Source organism: Pteronotus mesoamericanus, unplaced genomic scaffold (genome assembly GCF_021234165.1).
Source record: "Pteronotus mesoamericanus isolate MK-2021 breed Mesoamerican mustached bat unplaced genomic scaffold, CSHL_Meso_final contig_94, whole genome shotgun sequence".
Taxonomy (NCBI): Eukaryota; Metazoa; Chordata; class Mammalia; order Chiroptera; family Mormoopidae; genus Pteronotus; species Pteronotus mesoamericanus.
Window position 1 is genome coordinate 33,294,267 of NW_026555285.1, and position 21,307 is coordinate 33,315,573.

At 34.4% G+C, this 21,307-nt stretch overlaps 1 protein-coding gene across 4 annotated transcripts in view; it reads right to left on the reverse strand.

The window, feature by feature from the left end:
* Positions 1–21,307, reverse strand: part of RBM26 (RNA binding motif protein 26) — an 85,982-nt gene that overhangs the window by 36,064 nt on the left and 28,611 nt on the right. Inside the window, exons 4-14 of one of the 4 annotated variants that reach the window (XM_054586465.1) lie at positions 18,578–18,666; positions 17,705–17,922; positions 15,776–16,036; positions 14,102–14,341; positions 13,519–13,689; positions 13,036–13,191; positions 8,467–8,578; positions 7,172–7,331; positions 4,567–4,731; positions 3,784–3,915; positions 2,466–2,537 (exon numbers count right to left, since the gene is read on the reverse strand). In XM_054586465.1, coding sequence (XP_054442440.1) covers positions 2,466–2,537; positions 3,784–3,915; positions 4,567–4,731; positions 7,172–7,331; positions 8,467–8,578; positions 13,036–13,191; positions 13,519–13,689; positions 14,102–14,341; positions 15,776–16,036; positions 17,705–17,922; positions 18,578–18,666 — 1,776 coding nt within the window. The remainder of the gene's footprint in view (positions 1–2,465; positions 2,538–3,783; positions 3,916–4,566; positions 4,732–7,171; positions 7,332–8,466; positions 8,579–13,035; positions 13,192–13,518; positions 13,690–14,101; positions 14,342–15,775; positions 16,037–17,704; positions 17,923–18,577; positions 18,667–21,307) is intronic. The other 3 variants (XR_008530245.1, XR_008530244.1, XR_008530243.1) reach the window with 3 other exon arrangements.

A 21,307-nucleotide genomic window follows, 5' to 3' on the forward strand; every position in this document is an offset into this window, starting at 1 on the left:
TACCTATTTCACAGCTACTACAGTATTTTAACATTTAGCTGTATCAATTAGGTTTTAAATTTCTTCTCTCTCAGCCCTCTCAAGAAATGGAAACTTAAATTTTTTTTTTTTAAATCACTAAAGGATTTACTCAATGTCATATACAGTACATTTGTCTATTTGCTTTAACAATGAGAGAAGATACTCGGTGGATACTAGTTTTTGAGACTTTTCTCTACCTTCAATAAAAAAAAAAAAGGAGTAATATTTGATGACGGAGAACATCTTCTATTCCTCCTAAGACTTTTTTGAATAATTAACCTCTAAGGATTCTGCAGCAAAAATCACTGTGGAGTAGGGGAAGAGACAGCACCAAGAATAAGCAAAAATAAAATGCTATTCTTTAAACAGGTTCACTGAAGATGACTGAAAGTTATGTTTCTGAATAATTGCTTCCCTGAAAAGATTCTTCACAGTATTTAGCAAGTAATTTTTTTCCATAAATAGCCCACTGTCATTAGTGATTTTTTCAAATTCAATTAATTGTAACTATATTAGTAAATTATACTATCAATTTTTAGTTTCTCCCCTTATCCTAAAACTATATAAATCGCACTAAAACAAAATTAATGGAACAGTAGCAAAACACACTAGAAAAGTTTTGTAAAACCTATAATTAGAACACTTCAGTCTCAGAGTCCAAATTTCAACAGAAACAGATACTAAACATAATTAGATTTTTAGAACTGCTAAGTTAAATGACCTCATACTGTTATTTCTTAGTTACTTATTATCAAGAAAAATACACTTAAAGACTTACTGCTAAATTGAGTAGGACAGACTAAGGTACACACATTTAGAGAAATGGGCAGCATAATGTGGAAAAATTTGGAGGTTTCATAGAAGAGGTCAGAGATTTTTCACTCTTTAAAAGAATGACTAGAATTCAGTTAGTCAGGGGGAAATGCACTTTAGGAAAATCATCACCAAAAACAATTTAAAAAAGAAACAAAAAATAGCAAGATATAATGAGCAGAAAAAGACTCCTTAGAAAAGAAGGACTAAAGCAGAGGTAACAGAACCGGAATAACTGAGGTATGATGAGCTTTCAACCACAATAAGTCCTTTAGCTAAGAAAATGAAGGTTTCTATAAGCAACTCACATTAAAATAAATCTGAGAGCAGGATGATGGCAGTGTTCGCTAGAGGAGGTGGCTGGCAGCTATGACACTGCATCTAGAGGCCAGGGACCTGACGGTGATAGAGATGTGGACTACAAACACAAGCAAATGACTCTAAAGTCTTTTAGATTGTACAAACTGGAAATGGTGATATCACTTCCAAAGGTGAGGGCTAGGAGAAGAAATTAATTTATGTGGGAAATAATGAATCATCTTAGGCATATTATGCCTGAAGTAATGCTGAGGTAGCCAAGAGGGAAATCTAATTTAGAGAATGAGACTGTTTTTACATAGTAAATAAGGAAAACAATATACTGAAGAATCAGTGAAGAGAGCAGGTGTTCTATTTACCTACGAAGTCAATTTCCTAGCTGAGTAACTTAAGTGTATAGGTCAACCAAAAAACTATTTGGACCTTACCCTTTTACCCCCTGCACATGTCACGGTCAAAAAAATTACAGGGTAGGTCAAGTTAGTCTATGTTGCTCAGATCAGCTGCGACCTCTTCAGCGTTAAGGTGAAGCTATAGAAACGGGAAAGATTATCTAATTCCAATATTCTGTGATTCCATATACCTCAAATAAATCAAGGCATTCACTCATACCTAAACAGGTGTGGAGGGTAGGGTTCCTCATCTACACAGAACTGTAAGATAGGTCCATTAATGGTCTTAATTTAATCAATATTTGCCCCTTCATTTAAAAAAAAAAAAAAAAGACTAAATATATTGTCAGGCTATACACAATAGCTGTTAATAATAAATAAAAATCTTATATTTACATCATCTTTTTCAGTTTACAAAATACTTTTAAATAATTTTATTTAATCCTCACAAAACTCCATAAGCAAGACAAATATTACCATCACCATTTATGATGAAGAAAAAGGTTCATAAACATTAACAGCACTGCCCAATGTCATGCAGTTAGTAAAAAAAGAGCCAAAGCTCAAACTCCAGTAAAATCCCTAGTTCATGGCCCTTTCTATTGGCTGTCAGTTTTCAAATTAAAATGTAAAATATCTCTAAAGAAAATACAGTAAATACAAAAAATAAAAATAAAAAGAGAAAGAATGGAGCACACGTAAACTAGAGTGAGCGGCAAGTATTAAAATGCTGATGCAAAAAGTAAAAAAAGGTAGGCAAGTATTTTTCTTTTTCAGCAAATGGAAAGCAAAAAGGTAGGAATAAGAGATAGAGATACTATTAAGAAGCAAAAGTTTGGATCTATGAAAAAATTAAAAAAATTAAGATGCCACCTGAAAACATTTATGAAGCCAAGACAAACACATCATGCTTCTTCTTACCTTTTCAGTTGCTGAAACAGATGGCTTTGATACAAAACCCAACCTGTCCTTCACAGATAATTTAGTTACATTCTAAAAAAATTAAAATGGACATATTCAGTGTTTCCCCAAACATATATAAGTCTGTTGGGACTTTGAACATTCTGACTCTACTAACAAATACTGACTCTAGAAGTATACTGATGTTAATCACAAAATCTGAGCCTTTTTCAAAGACAGAGACAGAAAGAAAATGTGTATGGAAAAAAACAAACAGTATGCAATATTACTCAATCATGAAAAACTATGATATAAAATAAGATATTTGAACCAGGTGGTTGCAAAAGTCCCCTCCATGATACAGAATCCATAAATTCTTAGAATCCTATGTTGACAAATAGAAAGTTTGAACACTATAGTATTAGATTTGAGTAAATAAAGGATGTGCCTGTTTCTCGAACTTAAAAATAAAAGCCATTCTTTCCTGAAGTACGTTTGTTTTATAGCCAAATATATTGCATTTGCTGATGATTTGGAATAGGATTGGGTTTTCTTTTTTTAAGTAATTAATAATTTACCAATTTACACTCTGCATTTTTTAATAAAATCTGAATATATTACTTTTCAGGAATTATTCAGGAAGACTATTTTAATAAGGTGGCATCCATTAGCTAAGTAGGATAGTATATCCTAACTCTATTTTATACAACAAATGGAGAAACATCTGGAGACAAAGGAAAGCTAAGTTTCAGAGACTGAGGGTATAGAAATAAGAAACCGCCACTCAAGTATGGAAGGGAGTGGGAAGGGAATGACACATGGAGAAGAAAATCCGAGAGTGAGGAGTAAGTGACGCAAAGTTCTGACAGAGCTAAGTAAGTAACTTGAATCAGTATAATATTAAGCACGCTAAAACCTGATGGTTTAGGCCTTTCTGTCCCAAAAGTTTTGAGTTTGGGTCACTGCATAGTTATCACTAGGGTAGAATTCTAGTTCAGTAAAAGATGGTAGGAAAAATAATATTTGGTGTATTAAACTTCACTTTTCAGGCAGACTTACTGGAAAATATTTCCTCCACAAAGTGAAAAAAGAGCTCTTTCTTATAAATAAGTACTAACTTGAAAGAATAATTTAAGTTTCAAATACTATAGAAAAAGGAGAATGTGGAAATGTTATAATAGTAACAAAAATATTTACAGCTGAAGTTCAAGTATGTATGGACTACCATATTTCTGTGTAAAATATATACAGAAATTAACTACAATTCAAATCACCAAGGGAGAATAATGTACTAAGAACCTACTCTGTGACAGGCACAACAGTAAGACTTTTCATTTACCTGAGGAAGGTCTGAACTGGCACTCTGGGCTTCGGCTGGTTCAATAGTACTTGAGGGTACTGGACCCAACCGTTCTTTGACCGACTGCTTCACAACAGGCAAAATGGGCTGCTGGACTAAAGGCTGCATTACCTCAGAACAAGAAAAAAATGTTAAATATGCTAATTAGTTCATGAGCATGGAAAGTCACCTTTGCTATTTTGTTACTATATTACCCACGCAAAGGGATTCTTAAAAGTGCAGCTTGTAATGAAAACTTAACCACCTTCCAAATTTCTTCAAATAAGATGTTTTTCTTTGCATGTAAGAACTTGTAGAGAGAAAAAAAATTAAAATCTACCCTTCTCTATCTTTTATAAACAAACAGGAGAAAATTAAGGAAACAAATTGCTGGAAGACACCTCTACAAGCAATTAACCTAGTATTACATGCTGACTGATTCACTGACTGAAAGAAAGGGAGCGAGGGAAAGAAGGATTTCCAAGACAAACCCATACTCTGACTTTGTAAAATGTGTAAAGCTACCATCTGCTGAATGTCTATCTACCTGGGACTTTCCTATACGCTTTCAACATATCATCTTATAATCTTCTAAATTAGGAATTAATTGCAAAATAAAATGAAAGAAGAGGTTAGAGAAACTAAGTGACTTCATCAAGTCTACACATTTAACTGTGGTAGAGGCAGGGTCTAGCTCGGAAGCCTACCTGACTGCAATGCCTCTGCTCTGAATTACCATGCTTTCTACGAAGAGCATTTAATTCACACAAGTTTCTCTCTTACTTTTGGAGAAGTAGTCTGTAACTGCTGGGTGCTTCCTTCTCTGTGCCAATAAACCTTAATAAAGCGATTGTTTAGCACTGCTTCTGTACTTGATATTGCTTTCTTTGCTTCTTCATAAGTTGCAAATTGGATAAGGGCACCTTCAGGATCACCATTAAAAGCAACCTAAGATTTCAAATATTAAGAACAGTGGATTTCCAAATGAATCTGTTGCTTCATACAGTAGAATTTCTCAACAAATGAAATACTGGTTCTTCTAAGTAAGATTCTAAATTTATATTTCCTTAAATCTAGATTATTACCATAGCCTACTTTCACTCCAGAAGAAAGGGTAACTGAGGACTGTTCAGCAGAGTGGAACAAAAGCGTCCTCTACATGACACTTAATAGAGGATGTTCATTTGCACAGATGTTATAAACAAGCATTCAAAATGTTTCGCTTTTTACCCCCAGTACTGACTACGAGAAATAATCCCTATGTCAATGAGTGGCTTTTGGTCAATATCTAGAGCAAGGAGAAGACAGTATTAACTACTTTAAAAAGGGGTAATCTCTAACTAAAAATTACCAAAAATCCATCTGTAAAATCTTTCAAATATATAATTCTCACAAAAATATTTCCAGGAGTACAAGAAAATTTAAGGGAAAAAGTCACATTGTACATATAAGGAAACTGCAATTCAAAGAGTATATGATTCTGCAGACCCATATTACTAAGTAATAAATACAAGGTATATAGTATTTGTTACTGTATTCAATAAATATTTGCGATATGGATTCTAGGTAGCATTTTGACTGATTATACATTTATTGGGATTTAAAAAATCAACTCATCAATTGATTTTTTTATTAGGCTAAAGTTATTAAAACTGGTGTTTAAAAAACGTGTATTGTATAAATAATAATCCAAGTATATGCAGATACAGTAAAATGACCAGTGAAAAGAAAACATCAACTTCACAAATTAAGGAAATGTAAATTGAATAGTGAGATACCATGTTTTGCCCCTCTGCTTTGAAAAATGTCTTAAATTTAGTATTACCAGTGTAGTTAATTGCGTGAGAAAAAAATATTCTGAGAAAATTTTTGTCTAGATCTAAATGTGATAGATCAATTCAACTGCTGTAAAAAGATATTCAGGCCTTGGCTGGGTAGCTCAGTTGGTTAAGAGCATCATCCCAAAATGCCACATTTGCAGGTTCAGTGTCTGGTCAGGGCACACAAGAATCAACAAATGAATGCATAAATAAGTGGAACAACAAATCAATGTTTCTCTCTCCATAAGAATCAGTAAGTAAAAATTTTTTTAAATATTACATATACTCAATGTTAAAACAAATAACTATAGGGTAATGTATATATTTTAAAAATATATGTATTTTTAAGTTTGCTGATTGATAATACATACATACATACATACATACAGAAATTAAAAACCAAAAACCTAGTCCTGGCCAGTGTGACTCAGTTGGTTGCCGCGCTGTCTGGTAAACCGAAAGGTTGAAGGTTCAATTCCCAGTCAGGGCACATACCTAGGTTGCAGGTTCAGAACCCAGTCTGGGCGTGTACCAGAGGCGACCTATCATCGTTTCTCTCTCATATCGGTATTTCCCTCCCTCTCTCCCTCCCTCCCTTCCCATCTCTCTAAAAATCAGTGACCATGTCCTTGGGTGAGGATTAAAAAAAAAAAAAAAAATCTAGAATAAGACATGGTAAATTGTTAACAATGGTGCAACTACATTATGGGGATAAATAAGAAGAGAACGTAAGGGGCACAATGAGTTGACACAGAAACATTTTGTAAAAAGTCTTATATAAATCTCTATTGCCCTATCACAAGCAAGCATGTTTTTCATCTATTACTTCTGTATTATTTTTTAAATGGCAAGAAACAGTTTTCCAAATTATCAAGTTAAGCTGTACTCTCTAAAATTTATTATTTTTAACAGGTAAGGAAAATAATTTTAATTGAAAAGAACATCATAAAAACTGAAAAAGAAAAAAGCCCAGCATTATTTCAACACTTTTAACATATTACATGATGTAAACTCAATACTAAGAAACCTCACAAGTTACACACACTCAAACCAAGGTCCAATTTTCGGTGAAGTCAAATACAAACTACACTGATACTAATCTTGAGAAAAATGTTCAAAAATGGTACAGGAAAAAGTAAATGTTTAAACTAATTATGATTACATTGTTTTTGGGCCCCATCTGTTAAATGCATCTCATCAGAGAGGCAGCAAAAAGAATCGGACTAAAGCATTCTGTTGTAATGACTTTGAGAAATTGAGGAAATGAAAACTGCAATAAGATATGAGTTTACCAGTGTGATTATTTCACTTTGCTATAATTTTATGTTAACCTCTACTGAGTAAAAAAGTATATATAATATGATCAACCAAAAATGCTGCCTTTTTAAAGTATAAAAGTTATTCAAAATCATACATCTAAAAATATAGTTTCATTTTGTATCCAATTTAACAAATTTAGATTACCAAATTTTTCATAATATTTTGTTATAAAAGTACTTTTCTTATTATGTTAAGTTTTCTCCCTAAATACCTGAGCAAAGAAAACAGAATCACTTCACAGCTCTTACCTGTAAGTTAACCAGAGTTCCAAATCGACTAAAATGTTCATTAAGTTTGCTGATATTATTTAATTCTGGAGGAACTTTTCTAAGTTCAAGTTTGGTATTTTCATTTCCAAACTGAACCTTTTTCTGGAATCCTGGGCTGTTTGTCCTATTAAAATTTGGTCTGTAAGAAAAATCAAGTTAATTAATACATACATTTATTAACCCTGACCCTTATCAAATACAAAGAAATAAAGTTTTACAATTTGTTTCTTTTGAAAATTGAAATTATTTGTTGATAATGAAAACTGAAATTTTCTTCCAAAAAAAGTCAAGTCTTCAAATTAGTAGTGTATGCAACTTTCATGGAAGCCAACTGAGGATTCTTCCTTATCACTTTACTTGGCACTTGTAATCCACTTCTACTTAAAATTGTTAGCAGGAAAGGTCCTAGCACCCTATTTCAGTCAATTTGCATATATTACCTTTGTTTCATTTCTCCAAAAACCTGCTTACTGAAACTTACCCTATTTTAAAACATTGATTAAAAGAGAGGAATGACTGTGTCAACCACTTCCCAACTTAAGAAAAAAAAAAAAGGTCCTGACTTCCCGATTGCAGACCATACATTTACCACTTGAAAAAAAAGGTTAAAGCTATAGCCGAGAGAGGTTAAAATGCTTGCCTTAGGTCAAAGAATTAAAGGCAAAGGCACAATATGAAATTATCCACTTCAAAATGTTAAAGCTCTAAAAATGTGTGACCCTAGTCTTTCCTCAAACGTGGAAATTTACAAACGAATCATCATCATCAACACCCCAACATTCTGATTTCTTACCCCTTTCTCTGAAGATCTTCCTTGACAACTTCAGGGCCTATCCAGCCTCCCTCACCACTCCCCCCCAGAAGACTGCCTTTTTAGATCTTAAAAGGAATTGCCTCATGCTAATACTTTCTTCCAGACCTGAACCACCCTTTCTTCCCTAATAATAATTTCATGGCGATCTTTTGTATAGGTAGTATTCAATGACATCTCTAGCATAAGGAATGTTTTTTGAAGGTGGGGGGACGTAGAAAGAGGAAAGATTGTATCCTTAACCACCTAATCATTTCTATATGAAAGTGCCTTCCAAATACCAGACAACTAATTATCAAATTTTTAGAAAACAACTTACACTTTAGTGGCAAATTGCCAATAGAGTAAAATTATATGTATATATTTTATTTTAAAAAAAGAATACTATACTGTCATAATAATACTCCAACAACTCTACAAATTATTCCATAATAAAAGTCCTCAATTTCCCCTGCCAGCTTACTTATCAAACCAAGTCTTCTTTGTGGTAACTCCAGGCTCCCCAGAACCTATGGTTCTTTTCCTTGACTCTGAATCCACTACTATCCTCATAGTGCTTTTATTAGGAGGCTTTTCTGTTTGAAAAGAAAAGAAAAGGCAGATTAATATTTTTTATCATAACTACTTCCTTAAATTCATATTTTGAAAACTAAGTTCTGGTTTTCCACATATATGTATTTTAGAAAAAACAGAAATAAATGTACATTCAAATATAGTAGTAATAAAGGGATTTTTAACTTACTTCAAATTTGCTTCAACCTAACTAAAGAATTAGTAATTCTCACATTTGAAATTAAAATACGGATTTGTGGGCCACTTCTATGGGGGGTGTGGTAAAATCCATGTCATTGTTCTTCTTTGCTATCAACCTAATCACAAATATGACCTTATGACCTTTAAGAATTGATAACTTAGGCCCTGGCTGGTGTCGCTCAGTTGGTGCATGACGAAAGGACACCAGTTCAATTCCCAGGCATGCCTGGGTTGAGGGTTTGGTCCCTGGTAGGGGTACATACAAGAGGCAACCAATTGATATTTCTCTCCCTCTCCTTCTCCCTGCTTCCTCTCTCTCTACGAATAAATAATTAAAAACTTAAAAAAAAAAAAAAACCAACTTAAGAGTTGTGACTTAAGTGAGTTGCTTATTTAAACACAGTATTAACATAATTAGCATACATGATTTTAAAAGGTAAAAAATTGAAATGCAGTGCCAAAGAGCTATGAATATCTGCTATGAACATTTTACATTTATGTAGAGTTTGATTCAGTTATTCCCCGATGACACCAAAGTTTAAGACATGCTAACTTTAATACCTACAGAAAAAGGCAATTAAAAAATTCCTTTTTAAAAGATGGACAAAAATTGGTTGTAGGAATCCAGTTCTTAGTATTGCTAAACACATAACTAACCAAAGGAATTTTGGATCTGTTTCAGCACAATCTCTCTCATGGCTACAACTATCTCTATGCAGGGAATCACACATCAACCTTTCACATGTGAACTCTGTTCTGAGGACCAGTCCTAAATTTCTAACTTCTTGGTTTTCTCCAGCCATCTTCTTCTGGAAATCCTATGAGTATCCTAAATACAAATTATCTTCATATTTAATGGATTTTTAAAATATTAATCATTTAAATTAACGAAACTACCATTTTCTCAATCATATTTAATTTGACTTTTCTCATACATCCCTTCAATTCATCTTGCACGGATTTCCTTTCATTGCCCACTGAGACAACCTTAGCACAAATTTGCAGTGTCTCATCTAGTCTACTGTCTTGAGCTTCTGCTTCCAGATTCTCCTGCCATCGATTTATCCCATACAGAGAGTTATCTATCAAGATCAGTGCTCCAGAACCCTGCAGCTTTCCTTCATCTTTTTTTTTAAGATTTTATTTATTTATTTTTAGAGAGAGGAGAAGGGAAGGAAAAAAAGAGGGAGAGAATTATCAATGTGTAGTTGCCTCTCATGCACCCCTAACTAGGGACCTGGCCTGCAACCCAGGCATGTGCCCTGACTGGGAATCAAACCAGTGATTCTTTGGTTCACAGGTCAGCACTCAATCCACTGAGCAACAACAGCCAGGGTGCTTTCTTTTCCTTCATCTTTAACCTCTCCCTCGAAACTGACAATTCCCATTTCTTTTTATATGTATTGGTTTGAGGTATACAGCTTAGTGATTAGATAATCATTCGTTTTACATAATGTTCCCGTCGATATTTCCAGTACCCCAAGTGGCACTATACATAGTTATCACAATATTATTGAATATATTTCTTATGCTTTACTTGCTTCCCTGTGACTTCCTTTTAATTACCAATTTGTGCTTCTTAGTCCTTTCACCTATTTCACTCTGTGCCCCAACCTCCCTTCCCCTCTAGCAACCACCAGCTCTCTTTCTGTATCTGAGTCTGTTTCCATTTTGTTTATTCATTTATTCTGATCTTTAGGTTCCACATGTAAGCGAAATCATAAAGTATTTGTCCTTCTCTGCCTGACTTATTTCACTGAGCATAATATCCTCTAGGTCCATGAAAGCTGCTGCAAATGGTAAGATTTCATTCTATTTTATGCCCAAGTAATAGTCCATTGTACATTTGTACCACAGTTTCTTTATCCACTTGTCTTTTGATGAATACTTGCATTGCTTCCAATGCTTGGCTATTATAAATAATGCTGCAATGAACACAGAGGTGCATATATTCTTCTGAATTAAGTGTTTGGTTTTCTTCAGATAAATCCCCAGAAGAGGGATCACTGGGTCATAAGGCAACTCCACTGTTAATCTCTTGAGGAAATTTCATACTGTTTCCCATCAGTATTACTCAATTTTTCTTTTTTATCCTCATCCGAGGACTTTTTTCATTGCTTTTAAAGAAAGGAAGGGAGAGAGAAAGGTAGAGAAAAACATCGATGCAAGAGAGAAGTATTGATTGGTTGCCTCCTGCAGGCAGCTGGGTATGTGTCCTAACCATGAATCAAACATGCAACCTTTCAGTTATATGACAATGCTCCAACCAACTGAGCCACACCAGCCAGGACAACATTACTCCATTTTTAAAAAGAACCTTCTTAGGATCAGTTTACCCTCCAGGTACAGCCTTCTTTCTCTCCTTACCACAACAGCTCTTTCCTAAGAGATGTCTTACACTTGCTAAGTTTTCCTCCTTACAACCCAAGCATTCACTAATTCTCGAAAACTGGCAGCTGCTGCCATTATTGCACTTACCTTGTTCTTGCTAAAATCACTATTCTCACCTGTTGCTTAAGCTTATGAACACATCCCAGTCCTTCTCTTACTTGACCTCAAGAGTATTTAATGCTGTTGATCACCTTCCACTCCTTATTTTCTCCCCTTGATTTTCATGACTCCACACTCCCTGCTTTTGACTGTGCCTTTTTGGCTTCATTTTTCTCAGTGCCTTATGTAAGCTACCTACCTTTGTCTCCTGCTTCAATGTAGGCATTCTCCAGATTATTTATTTGGGCCTTCTAGTCTCATTCTACAACCTCCCTAAGACATCTTATCTACTGCCAAGGCTTCATTCACCAATTTAGTGATTTTCAAGGAGGAAGGGGGTAGTATCAGAAACACATGAGAAAGACTTTTGGAACCTATGTCAGTCAGGTTTGCAGACTTGGGTATGCCTCCTTCCACATTTCTTTATTTCCTGCTATTACCAGTGACTCTGAAGAAATGACTGTTCTACATGCTCAATGATTCCAAAATCTGTATTTTCCAGCCAGCTATCTCTTCTAGACATCAGGTTTCCAGATTCTATCTCCACAGGACATTTCTACTCAACTGTACCAGGCACACAACAAATTAAACACTTGCAAAACTAAATTTATCTGCCAACCGAATCTGTTCTCCCTCTCAATGAATATTTTCATCTGCCCAATTTCCAGAGCAGAAACCTGTGTCTTTAATCTCGCCTTCTCCATTACCCCCATTCTAAGTCACAACAGAATAAAAAAATTCAAAGTATAAATAATCACAAGTTTACTAAACCAGTTAGTTATTACTGTTACTTATTTAATTAGGTGGACTTTTAGTCATGACTGATGAGGCATGACTTTTTTAACTGGAAAAAAATGGAATTTAAAAATTAGTTGAAATAGGAATAAAGAGATTTTTGTTGGCATATATAATATTTTCTAATATGCCTAACAATCCCCCAATTCTCTATACCACATATTTTCTATAGCAAAAGCTCCATTTTTCAAATTAATGTAAACTCTCTCCCTCCTCTGAATTTTCATATCCATTTGCACCTCTAGGATAGCAGTTTCGCTGCCTCAGCTTGTGACTCTATCAGTCTAAACAGTATCTTTCCCAAACAGAAATGTTATCAAAAAGTCTGTATCCTCTATATCCCGAGGAAAAAAAATCTTTTTAAATCCTCACCCAAGAGGACTGAGAGAGGAGAGAGAGACTGACCTTAGAAAGAGAGGAAAGAAAAGAGACAGAGAGAGAGACGGACGGACATCGGTTGCCTCCCAGACGCACCCCAACCAGGAAGATCAATCCCGCAACCTAGGTATGTGCCCTACCCAAGAATCGAACCTGCAACCTTTTGGAGTATGGGATGAAGCTACAACCAAAAGTCACACACTCATTTCCTAAAACATAATTCCATCTGCTTAAAATATTATAAGCAAACCTATTTCAAATTCTAACATCTAAAGTAAACAAAAATAAAATACACATCAAGCACAAGTTTGTAGAGCTAATTTCATTATAAACTATGAAAGGCTGGTATCTTCGAGAATTAAAGCATTACTCTCAAGAGTTTAAAGGAACCTATTAGGCTGCAAATGATAGAAAATACTCAACAATGTCTACCTTAGAAAATATGTTCTTCTGTAAAGTTCCCTTTCCCTTGGAAATACATTACATTTTCTCTCATGGGAGACCAAAGATAAACATCATTTTCTACTCAACCCCTGTAAATACAGAATCTTTTGGTCTTTATAAATGTTCTGTCACTCTTGATATGAAAATTACTTTAAAAGATTAATCATAGTACCTCTGGGTGGCAAATCCATATCTCCTGATGTCAGTCCTATCAAGTTGGGCCTTTGCGCATGCACTCTGTGCCTATACATAGGTCTGGAAGTGTTTGTTATGCTTGGGGCCTCAGGATTATAGCCATCTGTGTCATATGTATCTGGTAATACAAAAACTGTAATTAAAAAACAATTATAAAACTTCATTTCATAATTTTCCTATATTGACAATAAAATAAACTATATATTACTAATACAAAGCTAACACATTTCATGTTTTAAAAAGAAAATTTAAGTTTTATAAAATTTAAAAATATAACTTAGTTTTTTTAAAAAATCATAATTTAATGTACATTAACCATGTCTACATTTTTACTGTATCATTTTAGTGAGAAAAACAGACCTACTAGAGCAATTCACTCTCTAAATATTTAATAATTCCTCAAATAACTATGCTCTAAAACTGTATTACATCATGAACATAGAGAGAGCCAAAACTGCACCTGCAGTAAAAAGGGAGGGTGGAGCAGGAGGAGGCTGGTGATGAATGCCAGTTGTTACTACAGCAGGAACAGAACTGGTTGCAGAATTTGGGGGAGCATCCATGCCAGATGGCTGCAAAGGAGGAAGTGGAGGTGGTGGTCCTGTCAAAACCAAAGAATAAGAAATATCATCTGAAAGCAAACAAATAAAATAAGTTATTTGTATATTCAAACATGACATTCTCATTCATCAAACTATAATATCTATAAACACCAAGCTCTTATATTATGTTTCTAGGGTAAATATCCTTTTAATGTTTTCCAAAATAGATTTCTCTTAAGCTATAAAGGACCAGAGGCAGCTGGGATTTATCAGGGATATACATAATTCAGGGCCACTCTATACTACAGTAATCCATAGGTTTGGCATAACCAAGCAAAGTAGGGGTATATTCTAAATGGGAATATCTTGCTCTTGATTTCCTGCATCTACAAAATTACTTGATAGATACTTTTAATAAAAGCAAGCATCAAGCTCTTAATTTTTTTAAAAGTCTATGAATAGGCATATAATAAATACTGGCAAACAAACACATTTAAGTACCTGTGACAGGTGGTAGACTGGGAGGTAATGGGCCTGGTGGTGGCACTGGGGGTCTCAAATTCACAGGTGGGGGTGTAAGAATTGGTGGAGGTGGGGGGAGTCCAGGAGGAGGTGGTCCTTCAACAACAGGAGGCTGTGCTGGGAAAGGCAGCATACCGGGCAGATTCACATCTTCTACAACTACTGGGTCACTTCCATGATCAAAAGGGCACATGTCTCCTCTCATACAGAAACCCTTTTCTAGGAGGAAAAAGTAGAAATATGAAAAGTGCTGGACATATAAATTTTCTCTAAGTTAACAAAAGTAAGATATTTAAAAATAGGAATATTTTAAATATTGGACAAGTATAATTAATCATAAGAGCTAATTACTAATTCCAGTAATTTACAAATACCTGTCAAGTGATAATATAGGTAACACATACACTAAAAAACATATCAAGAAATTCAGGTGAGTATACCTTGCTAGCAAGATGGTATAATATATACAAGGCCTGTCCACAAAAAGTCCAGCCATTGTTAATATAATGAGATGGTGTGCATGACATGATGTAACCAGGCAGCCAAGGAGAGCATACTAAAATGCACACATGTGAACAAGAACAACTTCACTGTACTAGTCAGTGGAGGCAGTAGACGCCACTGAGCGAGCATATGCATTGTGTGGCTGTCCCATTGAAAATGACTGAGCAAGTAGAGCAACGAATCTGCATAAAACTTTGCATTAAGCTTGAACATTCCTCTGCAGAAACTATCTGGATGATTCAGAAGGCCTCAGCTATGGGTAAATGGTAACTGGCAGCTTCACCACGACAACATGCCCACTCAAGCATCAGGTCTCATGCAGAATTTTTGGTGAAACATCTAACCACCCAGGTAGCTCAACCCCCCTACAGCCCAGATTTGGCACCCTGTGACTTCTGGCTTTTCCCAAAACTAAAATTACCTTTGAAAGGGAGGATATTTCAGACTGTCAATGAGATTCAGAAAATACAACGGGGCAGCTGACGGCTATTGGGAGGAACTATGTGAGGTGCCTACTTTGAAGGGGTCTGTGGCATCATTGTCCTATATACAATGCTTCTTGTATCTTGTATCTTCAATAAATGTCTCTATTTTTTGTATCACATGGCTGGATACCTTCTTGGACAGACCTCGTATATTAGTCATTAGAAACACTCCCTGTACTTAAATCTCACTTAAAACTTTTAAGAATACTGCAACTATAGCTTTCATATAATTTATAAAACTTTTACAGTAAAACCTTAAGAGTCTTCATTTATAAAATTCTTAAATAGGTAATATCACATTTCTAGGTTCTACCTACATGCCAATAACCATTCATTTTTAAAGAAGTGAGTTTTGTCGAAAATGTTTCAGTAGCAGATTCCTTCACGAGTAACTCTATAAGTATTACTCTTGCTTGGTAAATTCCAAAAATATATTAAGACTTACATGCAAATAAACAATATCTTTAAATTGATATTCAATAGTGAGTGGTAACTAACTAATGTAGTTTTCAATTATATTGAGGAATTCATGGATACTTATGATTAGTTTCCCACCATTTCCAACAGGTTAAGTCTTTGAATAATTATGGGCTACCTAAACTTGCAGAGATTAGTCAGCTGGAGATATTAATTCAATACTTTATGAAACAGGTCAAAGACTTACCATCATAGTCTCTACACCGTTTCTTTGGCATTGGTGGTCTGACATACGAGTTATGGTCCACTTGATCTTCATGAAATTCAGACCAACTTTCGGTAGTGTTATTACCATGATGTGTAGGAGCAATTACTGTTATAGTGCTGCTCAAAGTAGGTACAGGGTAGTGACCAGATGAAATATTAGGTACCGAAGAAACTGGAGTATAGTTGTTTTCCAGTGGATCTGTTCTATCCAGATCATATTTTGGTTTTACCAGATCCCTTTCTGCAACAAAATATAAATGACCTATAAAACTATATTTAAAAAAAAAATGCCCCAGATTTAAGAAAAAGTAACATTTTTTGATAGTGAAAATGCCCAAATTTTAAATAACCCTCCTTCCCTTTTAAAAACTAACAATGAATACACCATGTTCCAAAATAAGCTATCTCTGTTCAATATGACCTAAACTATAAAACCACACATAAAGTTGCTGTATTTAATGAGTTTGTTCTTGAAGTTCTGTTTACAGAAAAATGATTTTAAAGTTTTCTTCACTGCAATCTTAATATGCATAACTTCAGCCCACAAAAGAAAATATGCAATAAAATAAAACTAGGGTTATTTTTTCTGAAATTAATATTTAACTGTCATCCATCTAAAAATACCAGTGTGCCTTTTTACAGTGAACACTATTTGATGATGTGACTAGATGCGCAGAGGAAGAAAAAGTAGTTCATATTAAACATGAACAAAGAAATTAATGGGGCTGTATACAGTCCCAAGGAAAGAGAAAAGGCATTAAGGAGATTCGTTAAGTGAAACAATGTGCAGAGAGGCCTAGTACATATAGATCATGGGGGAAAATTCTTCAAAAGAAGAATAATAGAGAAGTACAAGGCTTATACAAAGGCTATAAAATCATTTCCTAGACTACAGATGGCTATACAATAAAGGTTACAAGGGTAGCTAAAATCTAAGATTGAATAAAAGTGTTTTACGCAAAGGTGTTCGTTGTTTTATTGGCTATAGTATCTTCCTTTCAATAATAAACATTGCAAGGAAAATTATACTTGTTGGGAATGACATCGTCTTGCAAATACAGACATCTGAAATGAAAACTTTTAACTGTTTTCACAGATTTGAAGTGTAATTGATAGGTAATTAACTGAAAATATTTAAAGTATACAATTTAATGAATTCTGATATATGTGTGCACCTGTGAAACCAAACACCACAATCAAAATAATGTACATATAATACACATACTCATCACGCCCAAAAGTATCATTGTGCTTCTTGATAATCCATCTTAGGCAACCACTGATTTATTTTCTGTCATCATAGATTAGTTTGCATTTTCCAAAATTCTGTACGTATATATTCTTTTCTGTCTGACTTCTTTCACTCAGCATAATTATTCTAAGAGTCATCCATTTTGTTGTATCAATAATTCTTTTTTTTAATCCATTTTAGGGGTATACCACAGTTTGTTTACCCACTCACTTGTTGATGGACATTTAGATTGTTTCTAATTTTTGGCTATTACAAATGAAGCTGCCATGATCATTTGTACACAGGTCTTTGCGCAGAAGTACACTTTCACTGCTCTGAGGTAAACACCTAGGACTGGAATGGCTGGATCATTTGGTAGGTGTAGGTTTTACATTTTTAATATACTGTAAAGTATTTTCCAAAGAGTTTCAGTTTATCTCTACCCTCACCAATACTGGATAAAGTCAGTCAGTCTTTTTAATGCTAGTCATGCTGATGGATGTGCAGTGGTAATTCGTTGTGCTTTTAATGTGCATGAAATAAAAATTTTAAAAGAAGATTTTGAAAAGCACCTGGGCCAAATCAAAATAGAAAAAATGATCACAACACTGACAAAATTAAAAGAAGTATTTTCCCAATAAAACAATTCCAACCAAAATATACACATATATGATTTACCCCTGCTTCGTGTTCTGCTTCTGCTTCTAGTCCTGCTTCTATCCCTGTCTCTGTCACGTAGTCTCTCTTTACTCCAACTTCGACTCCGACTCCTGCTGTAACTGCGACTTCTCCCTCGCCGTCTATTGTACCGGTCTCTGTAGGAATCTCTTCGAGGAGGGTTTCGATCATAATCTCTTTTGCGAGAACGATCATCTTTTTTCCTCTCATCACGACTTCTAGAAAAATAAATCACTTCCATGTAAATAATTTTTTAGAAGGCACAAGAAAAACTCTAATTAAATGCACAAGTAATTTAATTCTTGTAACATCGTGATTCCTTATCACACCATCAGAATATAAACATGGAAACTCAGACAACTAAAAAACTGAACGTGATCTCCTTAAATACTCTAAAACTCCTTCAAAAGAAAAACTCAGTCTTATATATAAAGGCATCTACATATATGTCTTATAGTACAAACTGTCTTGTAGACATATACTTGTACATACGTACACTTACATCTTTTTTCACAGGCATGTATCACATTCACTGTATTCTAAATGCCTTTGAAGCCCTAACAACAAATAATAATGTATTAATATTAAAGGGAAACTTTAGGCAAAAAAAGGTCTCATTAAGATTTCACTGGAATTTGAAGTGAAGAATAAAAATAATAACAATAACTAATAAATGCCGAGCTGTTTTAATCACTTCCAGGACCTTCAAATCTTACCTAGATATTCTTGATAGAAAAAAGACTGAGTTACACTTTTGCAGACTAATAAAAGAATAGACATTACTTGCCCCTGTGTAAAAGATAATCAGTCTAAACATTTGTATAAAAGATAACCAATGTCTAATCACCAAACATGGTTCAATGAATTAATCACCTATTTTCTCTGTATCGAGAGCTTGACTGTGGAGGACTGTGATTTAGCCTTCTGGAAAACTTCTTCTCTCGCTCTTCCTCCTTTATGATCTGATATACAAAAAAATGTGTAGAACTTTAGCAACAGTTATTCTTTGCCATGTTACCATTTCAATGGCTTAACTGATATTAAAATATAAAAGCAAAATTGTCATCCTCTAAAAGCATCCAAACAAATTTCTCTTCTAATTATGTAATTTAGTTTAACCACTAAAGACAGGCATGCTGAAAGTTAAAGTAAATCTAAAGAAAACTCATACATGATTATCTTAGGTACATTTAGTGGTGAGAAAACATTTTAAACAAGTGTCCCCATTTTAACATTATTAGTGAAAACCCAACTTTATTCCTTCTTTTCAAAGTCCAACACACATTCGTGTTTTGGTTTCATGGATTTGGTTTGGGACCGAACAAATAAAGGAATATAGGAGAATGCATTAGCACTAACCAAGTCATAAAAAAAGAGAATATTTGAGAAAACAATATATAAAATAGTTCTTCAGTTTCTCATGTTAGTGTGGCAGCTACATATTTCTCTTTCCTACATAAGGCCTACACTGGCATTATATAATTAATAGAAAGCAGCCCTGGAAAACATTCCTTTGTTCAATGCTACTTTGTCAAGGCCAGAATATTCCATGTAGTACTGCCCAGAATACTGTTTCCATAAGACATTAATAGGTGTTACTAGAAAAGGATTTAGAGGATAAATTCAGAAAATATTGAAATTGTGTCTTCTGGAAATGTGATAGGGCTCAAGATTTGTATTTTTAATACAACCCTAAGATATTCTGATGTAGGTAATCTACAGATGATATAAACATATTCCAGTTTATGCCAGTTGTTCCGGCACCCCTCTAGGTAAGAGCCTCTCACTATAAAAAGTGTTCCACCTTGGATGATAAATTAAATGGAAATCCTAGCAACAGATCAAACTCTGACACTGCTTAAAAACCATATTTTAAGAGTCTGCCTTTTTTTCTTATAAATACTTTTGTTCTCTTGACAGCAACTTTGACCTCCCCCACATCCAAAAATACTGGGTACAAATAAAACCCTCCTCAGGCACTTTTTCCTATTTGCCTCAATGCACACTTGCAAGTAATTTATGTTGACAGACTATCATATTCCACAGTACATGCTCAACTGGGAACTTTTGCTACAACCACAGCATTTTTAATCTAGACTGCCATCTGACATTTTGACAGTTCTGAAAGATCAAGGATAAATATCCATAACAATTGGTTAAAAAATAAAAAACTGTGCTGAAATATTATTACATAAATAGATGTAAAACTAAGACTTTGCCAATAACTTAGTTTTGGGGGAAGATTTCTTAGTGTTTTTCAAACCAAGAACCCATGATTTACTAAAGACTTTTTTAAGAAATTGCCCTGGCCAGGTAGCTCAGTTGGTTAGAGCGTTGTCCTGACATGCCAAGGTTGCAGGTACAATCCCCAATCAGAGCATTCAAGAATCAACCAATGAATGCATAAATAAGTGGAACAACAAATTAATGTTTGTCTCTCTGCCCCCACCTTCCCCTCTCTCTCTAAATAGAAAAAAAACAAAAAACCAAAGCATTAAAACACACTTTGTAATAGCAAAAATCAGGACCCAACCCAAACTTCCATCAATGGACAAAACTTAAATAAATTGTATATCTCCATATATCATAAGTAGTTGCCGGCATAATATCCACTATTCTACTTTACTTACAGAATCCCTACACTGTTTGGTATAAAATAAGCAGTTAAAAATTACTTCCCCTGCAGAGAGAAATAATGGGGGTGTTTTATGTATGTGTCTGTGCAACTATGTACATATACTTGTGTATAAATGTTTAGGTATAAAGGAATAAAATTATAGTTAAGAATTATTATGTAATGTTATACATGCATGATATACATATTATTGCTTTATAAACATGCAAGAGTTATACTCTGGGGGGGAAAATGATTTATGAGGGGTAAAAAGAACCAAACATCACACCCACATCTTTCACCACACAACGATCTCTCAATACTAGTAACGATTACCATTTACCGAGAAACCTACAATGTGTCGCATAATATACCAGGTACTTTGCAGACATTATTTAACTCCTCACAACAACCCTGTAATACTTCCGTATCACAGCTGAGTAAACTAAGGCTTGAAAAAGTAATGTTTTCAAGGTCAAAAAGCAGTGATTGGTAAAGCCAAACTTTTAACCAGGATTGGACTAAAACTAAGCTAACTGCAGAAATATAACAGTTTATTGCACATTATTTTGCTGGAATATTTAAATATCAAATTGAAGGGATTTGGAATTATATGGTTATTAAACAAGAAGAGCAATCTTGTACAAAAAGTAAGTACTTCAAAACCTCTTAACGTATGAGGTCATTTCCATTGTGGTAAAGGCTGTTTTATTTGACTACCTTAAAAATAGTTCCCTACAAAATGCTTGTGGAACAGAAGTAAACAGATCTACTGCCAATTATTTTCATAGAACAGAGATCATAAGAGTCCACAGCTATAAGATACTGCAAAGAAAGGCCTGCTTGCAAAGTAGATCCTTAGCTGGCACCTGCGAACTTTTATTTCTGGAGGATTCCTGTCATTCCCTGATAATTATAGCTCACTTACGTCTGCATCGTTTGTGCAGACAGTATGGTTTATGGTGAAAACCGGCTTTCCTCATGGGAAT